At 35.1% G+C, this 14,358-nt stretch overlaps 1 protein-coding gene across 6 annotated transcripts in view; it reads left to right on the top strand.

The window, feature by feature from the left end:
- Nucleotides 1–14,358, top strand: part of TFEC (transcription factor EC) — a 200,829-nt gene that overhangs the window by 160,797 nt on the left and 25,674 nt on the right. For 4 of the 6 annotated variants that reach the window (XM_005550566.5, XM_065542488.2, XM_005550571.5 and 1 more), the window contains one exon: nucleotides 10,521–10,607. The exons of the other annotated variants lie outside the window; for them this stretch is intronic. In XM_005550566.5, the coding sequence (XP_005550623.3) occupies nucleotides 10,521–10,607 (87 nt within the window). The remainder of the gene's footprint in view (nucleotides 1–10,520; nucleotides 10,608–14,358) is intronic. 6 annotated transcript variants of the gene reach the window in all.

Genomic DNA, 14,358 nt, shown 5'->3' with positions numbered 1-14,358 from the left:
TATAAAAATTCATTTTTAATACACACTTCAATTATGTATTAATGTGAATTAAAATAGACACTAATAGTGGTATGGGTTTAGAAGATTTAGCTCTAATTGTAAATGTTTTCTGATAAGTTTAGTTGAACTATTTATCAGTAGTTAGATTGTCTTAAATATCCATTACAATAAAACGGGCAGAAATTGCTTAAATAGCAGTAAATTTTTGCTGTAGAAATTGAGTATTAGAATAAGACTAATACTTTTATTGCGTTTATATTATATGACATTATATCTGGATCTTTTAACTTTCGCTTTTCTATACATTCAATTCTATTTTTAATAAATGCTTGGCTACTCTTTACTAAATAACCGAAATTTAGAAGTGCTCATCATACAAAATAAATGAGTACTTAGCTTCATGGAGTTTATATTTATTGTGATTTGCTTGTAATGAACCTTCAGAAAATATTGACGTGTGAATAGAACTGGGAAACAGTGGTACTAGAAAAAAGGCTTCCTTTAACATTTCAGTCTAAAAAACTACAGTAATAACTGAACTTTTTTTTCTTTTTTCCATTAGATTTGTTAGGTAAAGCTATGGTCCTATGATCTCCCAGGTTTAATCTCCCAATCTACATTCCTGGTGATTATTGCTGATTTCAGGTCAATGCTTATCATCTATTAAGCCTGTAGCCTCCAGGCACAAAAGGATAATGCTCAGAATCCCAGTATTTAAATTCCAAATGATAGAGAATTTTTTAAACAAATTTTATGTTAATCTGGAAAAGAGAAAAAAATAAGGATCTGGCGTAGATTGTTAATACAAAATAAAACAATAAAAAATGGGACTTTTTGAAATCTAAAACTGAATGTAAGTACCTGCATGTATATTGACTCTATCTTTACAGTAGTGGATATATAAAAAAACTTTCCTAAAAAATGAATGTAGAACCAGGTTCTCTATTCAGTCTATGAAGATTGTAAAAATATATATTAGATGAAACAATCTGTTCAGTAAATGTTAGATCTACACACACTACAATTTATCCTACAACTACTTATCCCAAATTTCATTTTCTTGTGTGAAAGATTGATTTCTAAAGAGAAAAACAAATCTTGAAGGATATGCATATGCCAGTTAATTCTAGGTAAAACCTAGAAATGATTTTATTATACATTTTATAAAATATGTACTCTAAAAAAATGAGAATGGGTAAGCAACATAGATTCTTCTTTTATTTGTTATTTTATTTATTTATTTTATTTTTATATTTATATTTTATTTATTTTTATTATTTTATATATTTATTTATTTTTTCTTTTCTACCTTTTATGTTTTTTTTTATTCTTTAAGCACACATCTTTGCTTTTATACTAAGCTTGTATATATAAATAAAATTCACATGTTTTTAGTGGTCTTCGGGTGCTCTCAATCAAAGAATCTCATGGCTCAGAAGGGTTGAAAGTCCCAACAATTGCTCTGGCCTTGGGGCAATGTGAACAAACAATGGCTATAGACAATTTTTTTTTCTATTTTTTAAAACCATCATATTTTAAATTATATATACAAAAGTATCTCCCAGGCCGGGCGCGGTGGCTCAAGCCTGTAATCCCAGCACTTTGGGAGGCCGAGACGGGCGGATCACGAGGTCAGGAGATCGAGACCATCCTGGCTAACACAATGAAACCCCGTCTCCACTAAAAATACAAAAAAATTAGCCGGGCGTGGTGGCGGCGCCTGTAGTCCCAGCTACTCGGGAGGCTGAGGCAGGAGAATGGCGGGAACCCGGGAGGCGGAGCTTGCAGTGAGCCGAGATCGCGCCACTGCACTCCATCCAGCCTGGGCGACAGAGCGAGACTCCGCCTCAAAAAAAAAAAAAAAAAAAAAAAAAAGTATCTCACAACCATTGTTAATGTCCATTTAATCCGAGTTTTACTGAGTCTGTAATAGTTTTAATCAGTGTGTGGTCTCTGAATTTGGTATGTTTATACATCTTCACATACTGCCATCATTCACAGACTTACTATCTTTGATAGCTAGGATATACCCTGTGCTGTTGCAATAGTCTAATACTTTTACTGGTGCTTGGAGTCTTTGGATATAGTCAGTATAGTACAGTTGTGTGGTTTCAGTCCTTAATTTCTCTCACCCATATGTGTAAAAGTTGTAGAATTGTTTTGATGCTTGAATTTTAACTTTTTAACACAAGGGCAGAGTGGGAGCTCAGAAGATGGTTTCTGTTGCCATCTTTTTTTTTTTTTTTTTCTCCCAAGCCTTTTCCACCTGTGACATCAGGGAGCAGTTCATCAATTCAAAGAAGACCCCAGAAATCATAGCTATCACAGGATAAGTCTGAGAACAGCTTTAGATTCAGGATTTGGTCATTGGAATTAGGAGTAACTTGAAGACTGAAAATCTTTAAGATGAATTATAAAATCAAAGGAAGCATTTTGTAATATGGGTCTTTCTAAGATGCAGTTCAAACTTGTACCAATAGCACATGGACCCTTCTGCACTTAACCCTTGCACCTGGCTCAGACTTATCCTTTAGTATCTCCATAGAGCTTCATGTTTCAGCTCTATTGGTTCACCACTGGTTCTCGTGGTGGCCGGGTTCTCCTTCTTACGCCTTTTCTTTACCCTCTGCTTATTTGATCACGACCATTTGTCTGGATAATTCTAGCTCACCCTTCAAAATTCATTTCAGGTGTTTTGTCTAAGGGCTTTCCCCGGTGATGATACTGTCTGGGTTTAGCACCTTTTATTTGAGTTTTCATAGCAATGCTGATATCATATAGATAACGATTGCACTTTTCATGGCATTCTCACAGCACATGCTACATTTTAATTATGCCTTTTGTGTTTTTCTTATCTTCTAGTCTGTTAATTCCTTGATGAAACTAACATACCTTGTTCACATTTTAATATCTAGCTCCTAGGACAAATTTTTGCCAATTAATAATTAGTGCCTTTTTTGGCTAATTCATAAGTTAATGAATAATGAGTACCCTTATTTCAATAATATTTCTCTACTTGCTCTTTTTGGTACAGTAATACTTTAAGTAATATGGTATAATTTGGGAAGAACCATTAGAAAAGTGAAATCAAGGTATTCTAGAAAATCAGAAGGAAGATAAATTTTTTCAGTTTGAGGTCTCAGGAAATCCTGGAAGAGGTAATACTTGAGTTGGGTGTTGAAAGACATATACATCAACAGCAAAGATGACAGAAGATAATTTTTTTGAGTAGAGAATGCTGTAAGCTAGGGGCAGAGTAGATAAGCATAAGTGGGCTTGAGAGTGATACAATTTGGTGCAAATAAGTGACTGAGGTGAGCAAGGAGGATTAGGGTGGGGTTACAGGACTTAAATGCAGATCTGGGAACTTAGACCATGATTCCAAGGTTGTGGGGGACTGTATCAGTTAGATCTGCATTAGGAACATGCAAGAGAAACCCACTTCCAGTGATTTAACTAAAGGAGAGTTACAAATTTTTCTCCCATAATAATCTTATATTATCTCATATAATCTTATGCAATTATATCTTATAATTATTAACAACCTAGAATATTAACAGTGATATTAACAACAAAAATAAGAGAGTATTCATTTAGTCCTTATTTTATGTCAGGTGGTATTTTAAATTAGTTTAACTTTTTAAACATCACTACGGTTTACTATTATCTCCTTTTTTTTTTTTTTTTTTTGAGCCAAGTCTCCCTCTGTCACCCAGGCTGGAGTGCAGTGGCACGATCTTGGCTCACTGTAACTTCCATCACCCGGGTTCAAGAGATTGTCGTGCCTCAGCCTCCCAAGTAGCTGGGACTACAGGTACATGCCACCACACTCAGCTAATTTTTGTATTTTTAGTAGAGACAGAGTTTTGCCATATTGGCCAGGGTGGGCTTGAACTCCGGACCTCAAGTGATTCACCTGCCTTGGCCTCCCAAAGTGTTGGGATTACAGGCATGAGCCACCATGCCCGGCCCCTATTATCTCCATTTTAAATAGGGCAACTCACATGAAAAGTAGGCCAGAAGTAGGTAGTCAGAGGCTGTTGTAGTTCTCTGTGATGTCAACATAGATCAATTCTTCCTCTATCTTTCTTCTTTACTATGTGACTTTTATCTTAATATGCCTCAAGTGATCACAAGAGGGCTGCTTCACCTCTCAGGTCCTCAAACCAGATGAACAGTAGAGAGAATGCCTCCATGAGGAAAGGAAAACGTTTGCAGAAATTCTGAAGAGACTTGTGCTTATGACTTAGTCAAAAGTGTGTCACATGGCCACATTTAGCTGATGTGAAGCTGAGAAAAATGCATTTTTTCTTCTGAGCATATTGTTTCATCAAAAACATTAGTAAGAAAGAAGAAGAAAATTGATATTTACTACACAACTCTCAATGGATCTGCTGTGGGAACAAGTTTTTGAGTACAAAAGTATCATAATCAAAGCAATGTTTCAGAAACATTTAAATGGCAGTTGAGAGGGAAAGATTTGAGGTTAAGGTTCATGCTACATGAAGAGATGACGGAATATTACACTGCAATTTAGTTATAGCCTGAATCAGGAAAATTGGTGGTAGAGAGAATGCAAGAAATGAACTCAGGGGTAATGTTGATGCGTCTCAGTGTCATATTGTATACGTAAAGTGAAGGTGGAAGATGAGTTTGGTGCAATTTTGAGATTTTTGAGCCTTTACAGGATGAATAACATAGATGAAGGGACTGTTAAGAGAAGTATGGTAGTCAGAGGGAGTGTAGAGTTTGGCATGAAAGTGATGATGAGTTAACTTAGAGGACAACCAGAAGAAGAGGTTCAAAGGACAAATGAAAATAAACGATCTATTTCTCAGGGAAGAACTTAGAATGGTCAATAAATTTTTTTTTTTTTTTTGAGACGGAGTCTCGCTCTGTCTCCCAGGCTGGAGTGCAGGGGCCGGATCTCAGCTCCGCCTCCCGGGTTCACGCCATTCTCCGGCCTCAGCCTCCCGAGTAGCTGGGACTACAGGCGCCCACCACCTCACCCGGCTAGTTTTTTGTATTTCTTAGTAGAGACGGGGTTTCACCATGTTAGCCAGGATGATCTCGATCTCCTGACCTCGTGATCCACCCGTCTCGGCCTCCCAAAGTGCTGGCTTGAGCCACCGCGCCCGGCCAGTAAGATTTCATTTGTTTCTTCATTCAGACAGCTGTCATTGCCACATGCTCAGGGAACAAACTGCACATCCTATATAATGTATACCATATAGGAGCTTCAGGTTGAGGGCAAGAGAAAAAAAATAACAAATAATTATAATATTATGTAAAAAGATTTAGAGGAAAATGACTAGTAGGGCATTTAGCCAGATGGGATAGCATGAGTGCAGAATAGAGATGGGAAACCGTGTGAAATGAATAGAAAAGAAGGCAGATGGTGGTAGAAGATGACATCAAAGAAGTAAGTAATCAGCAAATTGCAGAGAGGCTAGTACTCCATGTTAAACTTAAACTCCATGTTAAGTCACTGTAGGGTTGAAACTTGGGAGCTAGGGTGACATAATCAGATTGGACTCTAGATCACTTTGTCAACTATATAGAGGGAGAAGTCTGGAGTCAGGGATAGGGAGCAGCTGGGAGTCTATTTCTATTTTGCAGTGCGAGAAAGTAAGACTCTCCCTTAAAACATGTTGAACTGTGGTATCAGTGAGATTATCACGTGGAGATGTTGGTGACAGCTAGATATCCAAATCTGCTGGACTGGAGGGAGAGATTTGAGAGTTGTTAGCATTTGGGTGGTCTTTGAAATCTTGAATGAGAACTAAATCCCCTTGAGAACATGAATACAGTGAGGAGAGATGATAGCTAAAGATACTCTTCTGAAGATGACCAACATTTAAGGGATGGTGAGAAGAGAAGGTCCATAAAAGTAAAGTAAAAAGATAACTGGGAGAGTGCGATGTCATTGATGCCAAAGAGGGAATTAAAGAAGGAGGGAGTGATTCACACACCCAAGTATAGCAGATGAGTCTAGTAAAATAAGAACTGATCAATATCTGTTGAACTTGGCTATGAGTCAATAAAAATAACAAAAGGAATGTCAGTAGGATGGTGAGCAGAAGCCATTCTACTTGAATTCAGAGTTAATGGAAGGTGGAGAGATTGACCACCTGGGATGTTTGGGACAGCTGGACAGAAAGGTAACAGGGCAAAGGCATAAAAGGTCATAAAATAAAAATTGTTCAGGTCATCTGCCAGTGTTTAGATTGGAAAACAAAGGCTGCATTTGATGAGTAAGGTCATGGATTTTAAGATTTCAGAAATGAAGCAGTTTAGATGATGACAAGACCCAAGGCATGGCTTTAAGTATAGGTAAAGAGAAGTCTAAATTTAGGTTTATGTGCTGAACTATCAGATTTAGAGAGTGCTGAGTTAAAATATTCAACTACAAGTGTTGATTTACTTTTCCATAGAATTCTGACAGTTGTGTATATTTTTAGGTGCATTTGTGTTCATGATCACTTGGTATTATTTTTCCTTCAGATTTTAACCTTGAATTTTATATTGCTTAATATGAATACCACTACTGTGGATTTCCTTTTGGTTATATTTACGATACTTTTTTTTAACCTGGTTTCAGCTTTTTCTGTTGTTTTAAGTGTGTCTCTTATAGACAAAATATTACAAAACCTTTTAAAAATCCAATTCAAGAGAGAGTTTCTCAATCAGTATGTTAACTCATTTACATTCTTGTACTTACTTTACTATTAGGATTTAACAGTTATAATTTCTTATGTTTTAAGTTACCATACTTCATGTTCCTTTGCCGTCTTTTTTCTATCTTCCATTGGTCAATTTTTATCTTCTTTTCTGTTTGTTACTCCTAATATTTTGAGTCATCATTATGATTTTTTCTACATCTATATCCTTGTTTAACATTGTATATGCCATACTCTTAAGCAAAAATCTACCTTAGTATGGTCTCATTTCCTTGTTGTCACCTACCATTCTGTATGGATATTTATAGAATTTATGTATGTACAGAATTCATGTATATATACATACTTACCTATAGAAATACATATATAATTATTGCGCATGTATGTCTCTTTCTACATATATATAGAGTTACTTAGATCACAAAAATTTTACTGTCCTTTACTCATTCTTTTATTTTGTATCAATTTCATGGTTTTATTTATCTTCTGACTGGAGTACTCCTTAAACTGTTTTTAAAAGGTATTTTTGCCTTAAACTTTCTGAGTTTTTATATCCAAAAAGAATTTAATTTCATCCACATACTTAAAAGATACTTTGTTGGCTATAAATGTGTAGGTTCAAAGTTCTTTACCTTTAATATTTCTAGTATTATCTCATTTTCTTTTGCACTCAGTATTGTTAACAAGTTTTATTCTTGTTCTTCTGTTAATCTTTATTTTTACATATCTGAAAGCATATAAATGTTTTCCTTTGTCCTTGAATCTTATACTTTTTATGCCTATTATCTCCATTTTTACTTTTGTCAAGCAATTTGCCCTGTCTTTGTATTCTTGTGATCTTAATTTATTATTTTGAGGATGCCGACTTGCGGGTTTGTAATTCTCATTTCGTCTGATCTATTAATTCCATTTCATCTGATACAAAATGGTGTTTTTGTTGTTGCTTTAAAATAACAAATGGATTCCTAGGTCTTTAATTATGGAGATACTTAGAAGTTGTGAAGGTTTTAGGCTGGATTTTAGATTTTAACATTCATGAAGATAATGGTAAAACCGAAATTAGGGGAAAAAGTAGTCATGTAGGTAGATGACAGAAATGAGGGATGGTAATGTTAAAGGCAAAGGCACAACCTCCAAAGGAGGATGTTTCACATGTAACAAAGAAAAGTTTCTTTCTGGAATAAGGGAAACCTAAGGATGCTTTATAGTCAAAATGAAAAATTAAACAGACTGCGTCATTTATGACGTAAGCTTCCAGAGAGAAAATAGATGAATGACTTATATGTAATTTTTACTGAATCCACTCCTAGTATCCAAATGAAAAGCACTCCCCATAAATTATGTTTAGCAATCTTCTTTCCTCAAGTCTTCTTCACATCTGTTCAGTACAAGGTTTTTTCCCATTTAGTGGCAGAATATGAGTAAAATATCACAAAATAAAAATTCAGTTTTAATAACAATCAAGAATCTACTTAAAGAATTTCAGAGACTGGACTGAACAAAAGAAACAAAATACGCACTTGTATTAACCTAGCTTCTTTAAAGATCTCTTTGTGCACAAGGATTTAACATCTGACCATGACTAGAGCTACACCCTCCCCTGTAGTACCCATGAACCCCATGTGGCTATTTGAATTTAAAGTTAGTTCAAATTCAATAACTTATTTATTTGTATTTGTTTTTATATTTTTGGAGATGGGGTCTCACTCTGTCGCCCAGGCTGGGGTGCAGTGGTGCAATCTCTGCTCACTATAGACTATGTCTCCCGGGTTCAAGTGATTCTCCTACCTCAGCCCTCCAAGTAGCTGGGACTACAGGCACGCACCGCCATCTGCCTAATTTTTGTATTTTTCAGCAGAGACAGAGTTTCATCATGTTGGCCGGGCTGGTCTAGAACTCCTGACCTCAAGTGATCCGCATGCCTCAGCATCCCAAAGTGCTGGGATTGCAGGTGTGAGCCACTGCATCTGGCCAAATTCAGTAACATTTTATAAAATTAAATGAAATTAAAATTTCAGTTTCTCAGTTATGCTAGCCACATTTCATGTGTTTAGTAGTCATATGTGGATATGTGGTTAGTTATTACTATTAATACATTTGTCATTTCAGATATAGGACATTTCCATCATTGCAGAAATTTCTATTGGTTACCACCGGCCTTGAGGATTCTGTGATGTCAGTTTCTTGCATACTCCACTTCATCTCTAACTGCTCTTGCCCTTGCACACTCTACTCTATTCCCATTAGTGCTCATTCTTTCTCAAACATGTTAAACTTGTTCCTACCTTAGGTCTTTCTTATTCCTTTCCCAAAGATCACCCTTCCCCATGTTAATCTTATCTCTGTTCAAATGTCAGTAAATCTTCTCTGATTCTCTTTATAAAATAACAACCATTTTCATCAAGCTGTATCCTATTCCTGCTTTAATTTCTTCAGCCTGCTATTTGTTATTAAGCTGTTTATGGGTCTGTTTCCCTAAGAATTTGAGCTGCATAAGAGTAAAAATTTCCTGCTACTGGTTATGGTAGCTCCAGTTCTAACCACAAGATCTCACAGTAAACATTGCTTAATTAATATTTGTTAAGATGTGAATAGTGTTCCATATTTTTTGGACTATCCTAGTAGAATTCTCTGAACACTTAATTCTCTTACATTCCCAGATATCTTGCTTTGAAGATAACATCAATAGAATTATAAGGTATTTTTCCATATCTATCAGAGTATACTCCTGATCGTATCTGCATATATCATGGGAAATTCACAGTACTATAGTTATATAAATAAAACTTTCACAATATCTTTGAGTTTATATCACACTTAAAAATTTCACGAAATGGAATATGAATGGAAGCAAAGTGAGCTAGAGCTAGAGCAGAGAGAGAGAGATAAAGAGAGAGAGAAGCAACCATTTTTTAAAATGTATAAACTTTTAAAATCTCCTCCAGCTAAAGTACAGAAGAGAAGGAAAGTTTCTATTTTAGAGAAGAATTGAGAAAGGAAATAGAAAGCCAGTGAGATTTGGACTATAGAGCCACATTTCTAGGATGTCAGTCCTTCCTCCACCACTCACTCACTATATAATCTGGTACAAATTATTAAATTTTTTTTCTCTCAGTTTCCTTTTCTGTATAGCAGAGTACTCATTTCATAGGGATATTATAAGTATTAAATAAATTATGTATGCAAAGCACTTAGAAGCATGCCTGGTACATCTCATGCACTATAAAAGTGATTTTTATTGTTACTATTTAAAATGTTCAGAATTATTGTTGTTTTTGTTATTGCTATTGCTATTATCTATTATTATTGGTCTTTAGAGAAGGTAGGATGAAATGTTTCCATCTATTCCGTATCTACAGGAATGTACTGGCTAATATTTAACCATGAATATTTAGATATCCACGTGCAAGATGCAATCAGAACATTTTAAAAGAAAAATAAAGTTTGTACATAGTAATCTCTGTACATATTAACTATAGGGACCCTGTCTCCCTTGAGATATTTCATGATAACCACTCTATTTATGTAGATACTGATTTCCAAGAGACTAGTCCAGGGTGCTTTGCCAAGTTGTCACCTGTCAGCCTTTGGACACAAATGCAAGAAAAAGCAACAGACCAAAGATTGTCAGGGTTCCCGCACTTTCAATGCTAAAGTAATGTGTTTTTATATATATATATATATATATAATATTGAGGTTTTATATATATGTATATATAACCTCAATTTAAATTGTCTAAAAAAGTTTTAAAGATTGCTAGAATTTTTCTCTCTGATTTCAGATTGAAGCACAACTTTTAACATTATGTACAATATTCTAAATGTATTATATTTTGCTAGATGGAGGACGTTATTGAGGATATAATCGGTATGGAATCAAGTTTTAAAGAGGAAGGAGCAGACTCTCCTCTGCTAATGCAAAGAACAGTAAGTGCTTTCAGACCCAAGAAAGTCGTTGAAACTGAAATGAATACACTCTGATAATAAAAAAGTTTGATTAGCAAATGGTGTTTTTTCCTGCACTTTTTAAATAGACAAGATAAAAGATGAATACTAGAAAATATTTATTGGTGCAGAAAGAAAAGGTTATCTAATGGTTGAAGAAGAATATAGTGCTTGTGCTAATCTCTCTCTCTGTCTCTGTGTCTATCTATCTAATCCTATATACATGCATCTAACTATATATCTAATTTGCTAGCATTTTCTGTGAGGAATTTAATCTTTAGATTTTCTATTTTTAAGCACAGCATGTAATCAAACACCCTTATAAGGTCATGACTAAATTTTGACTATTTTACCATGACTAATATAGCTTTCAGATTTAGAGGCTCTATACCTTTGTACAAGAAAGAAAATATTGCAACAATGAAAAATATAAATTTACTTCTAAGCCAACAGCCAGAGGTTAAAGTCAAATTGAAAAAGATAGAACAGGCCTCACCCTCCTTTAAAGTATGTAGAAATACTTCTGTGTTGAAATCAGTACAAATTCCTGCAATATGAAGGGATAGTGTCTTATCTCCTATTTGCTTGCTGTGCACCTTCTGATTGTTCATTTATGAATCATAAAAATGTTATCTGTAAAGGGTATATAAGCTCTTTCAACACATTGTGAAGGATTATTGTAGGTTTTGTTGGTTTGTTTATGGTTTACAATCTTTTAGAGAACATGAGAAAAAAGGATCTCAAAGATTGCAATCGAATTGTTACTTTAAACATTTAATTTTAAAAAACTGAATTCTGACTATATTGAGTTGTGGACTATTCATCAATAAGTCAATAGGCTAGACTATATGATGATGGATGTTTTCAATTTAGGGCCTAGAAAAAAATGCTGATAGAAGCATCCCTTTTTTTCTGTATCAATTCTTAAGTAGACTATCTGATGAGAGAAGTGTCTCTTTCTCCTTTTCTCTAGTATGCAGGACCTACACGTAGTGCTAGTCAAGTCACCAATACTAACTTTCCTTGCTAAATATCAGCTGAGGTTTAAAACCTGGTTTTTGTTGCAGGATTCTTTTTGCAGTTTTCATTTTTTTAAATGTAGAATGATGACTCTACCTTTTTTCTCTTCAGATTTCAAGTAGCGTAGTGACGTGAAAACTAATTCTCCAGATACATTTGATATTAATGCTAATATCTCCCTTTCTAATTTCACAGCATGAGGATACTATTTTCTTAACCAATGTTCAACTTCTCAGTTTGAGGAAATGATATTAATTTCCTGCAATCTTCTCTTCTTTGTACATGGTACTTACTTCGTTGAAATTGTATACTGAAACATTCTCTGTGAAATTATCTACTTGTTTCATAGAATCTTTGTAGAATGGTTTACTCAGTAAAAACTTGGTGATGAATTTCATTTGGAATATACTTTTGACACACAAAATGTACTTTTAAATAGATGGATACTACTGGCCTAAGTGTATTTACATAAGGAAATATCTGAGGTTAATCAACCAAAGATTATTGATAATTTAGATCCACATATAAAACCAAGCAGTTCAATTAACCAAATATTTACCTAATACTTATTATATGTAAAGCATAATATTCACACAATATGAGACTGCAGGTTGAGTGAGGCACAATTTACATGTCAAGAGATGACAATATAATGGCGTAGCACAATGAGTTGTGCCTGAGAGTTAGGGCGGGAAAGAATGTGGAACTTGTGTTAAACATGGTTCTAGTCCAGATATTATGCAAATCACATAACCTGCCTTTGCTTTGGTATCTATTTCTGTATTATAGGAATAATTAAAAATAGTGGTCTCTGAAAGCTGTTTTAATTGATATCTTATAGACTACATGTGTTCATTTTGAATGCTAGTTAGAGACTTGCTCTGCAGCTCAAATGAAGGAGAAACCATGCGAAAGTGAGAATTTTTGGAAGTCCTTTAGAAAGAGGTGATGTTTGAAATATAGTTATGAAGTACTGTATAGTTAAGATTTTAAGAGATAGACATGAAGGCAGAAAAGTAGCAAGTTAAGAGAACAACATAAGGCAAGAAGTGAGAAAAAAGAGAATGTACAAGAATAGCTGGTAGAATAGGGGTAGGAAACTCTGAAGGATTTTTATAGTTTATGTAGATAAAAGCAAAGACTTGTTAGATTCAGAAAAAAGCTTTGAGTAAGTATATTAGCCAGTGAACTTTTGGTTGCAGGTGGTTAACCTGACTCATAAGGGGCTTAAGCATGAAAGGAATTTATTGGTTCATGCCATCTAAAAATCCCTAAGTAATATTGTATGTGGGCATCCCTTTGTAAATTTGTCTCTGTTTTCTTCTGTGCTGGCTTTATTCTCAGCCATTGAACAGACACTGTCATAGCCTATTCCCAGCCATGCATACACTTTTTTCTTGCTAACCTAGTTTTTTTTTTTTTTCAGACATCCATTCCTTCACAAGAAAGAGGAAGTTTCTGATTAATTTAAACCAATTCTGGTGGCCCCATTTCCCTTGCCAGACTTTGTTTTAAGAATGGGCCTGTGCTGCAATTCTGGCAAGTTGAGCAGGATACTGAGATCTGCTTGGAAGTTTTCTTTAGTCTATAATTTCAAGAAAGAGAAGGATTTTTGCTTCTCCATGATGTATGGGGCTTCTGTAGCCTTTTTTTTTCCCCAAAAGATAGATAAAGTGGAAAAAACAAAAGAAACAAAGGGAAAGAGAAAATGGACAGATATGGAAAGAAATGCTGCTATGTGCCCCTGGAGAATTATTTTGCCTATGGATATGTAAGGTTTTCTTTTCTTTATTTTATAAGCCAATTATGTCAGGATTTTCTGGTTCTCAAAAACAAATGCATCCTAATGGAAACATTCAGTAAGGATGGGATACCTAAGAGGAAATGTTTTTCTTCTTAGTTCCAGTTAAAACCCTGGGATAACAGAGCAGCTTCTGTCACGTATCTATTTCTAAGCCAATGTCTCTGGGTCTTGGGCCTACCCTAGAGCTGTGGCTTGAGCAGCCCTCCACAACTAATTGCCCAGACTGAGAATGAGAACCAAGAAAGCAGCAGTTGTTACCCAAGCAAATGTGAATGGATTCTAGTCAGGCTAAATCAACAGATGTTTATTATAATAAGCTTCAAAAATGAAAATATTTATCAATTATTATTATTATGTTCACCTACTATATGACATGGGTTATCTGTGTTAGTCCCTTTTCCATTTCTATAAAGGAATACCTGAGGCTGGATACTCTATGAAGAAAAGGGGATTATTTGGCTCATGGCTCTGCAGACCATATACACGAAGCATTATCCTGGTATCTGCTTCTGGTGAGGGCCTCAGGAAGCTTTTAGTCATGGCAGAAAGGAAGGGGATCCAGAGCATCATATGGTGAGACAGGGAGCAAGAGAGAGGGGAGAAGTTTCCACGCTCTTTTAAATAACGAGCTCCCGTGTGAATAAGTGTCCTAGTTCATTATCTAAAGCCATATCTATCATTTATGTCTGGAATCCCTTCCAAAGGACTTTTCTTCTTTAAATAGCGCCTTCTAGACCATAAATATATGCTGATCTACTGGATTATAAACATCAGCGCTTACCAGTCTTTAATAACACTCACTAAAAGCAAACCAAACCAAACAGCATCCTTTAAACACACTTCCTCTCTGGCTACCAGGCTATTTCATGACTCCTTTACACACACAAAAAAACCTCACTGCCCCCATTT

This window comes from Macaca fascicularis, chromosome 3 (genome assembly GCF_037993035.2).
Source record: "Macaca fascicularis isolate 582-1 chromosome 3, T2T-MFA8v1.1".
In the NCBI taxonomy this organism is placed as follows: domain Eukaryota; kingdom Metazoa; phylum Chordata; class Mammalia; order Primates; family Cercopithecidae; genus Macaca; species Macaca fascicularis.
This window is presented reverse-complemented; position numbering and strand designations above follow the sequence as displayed.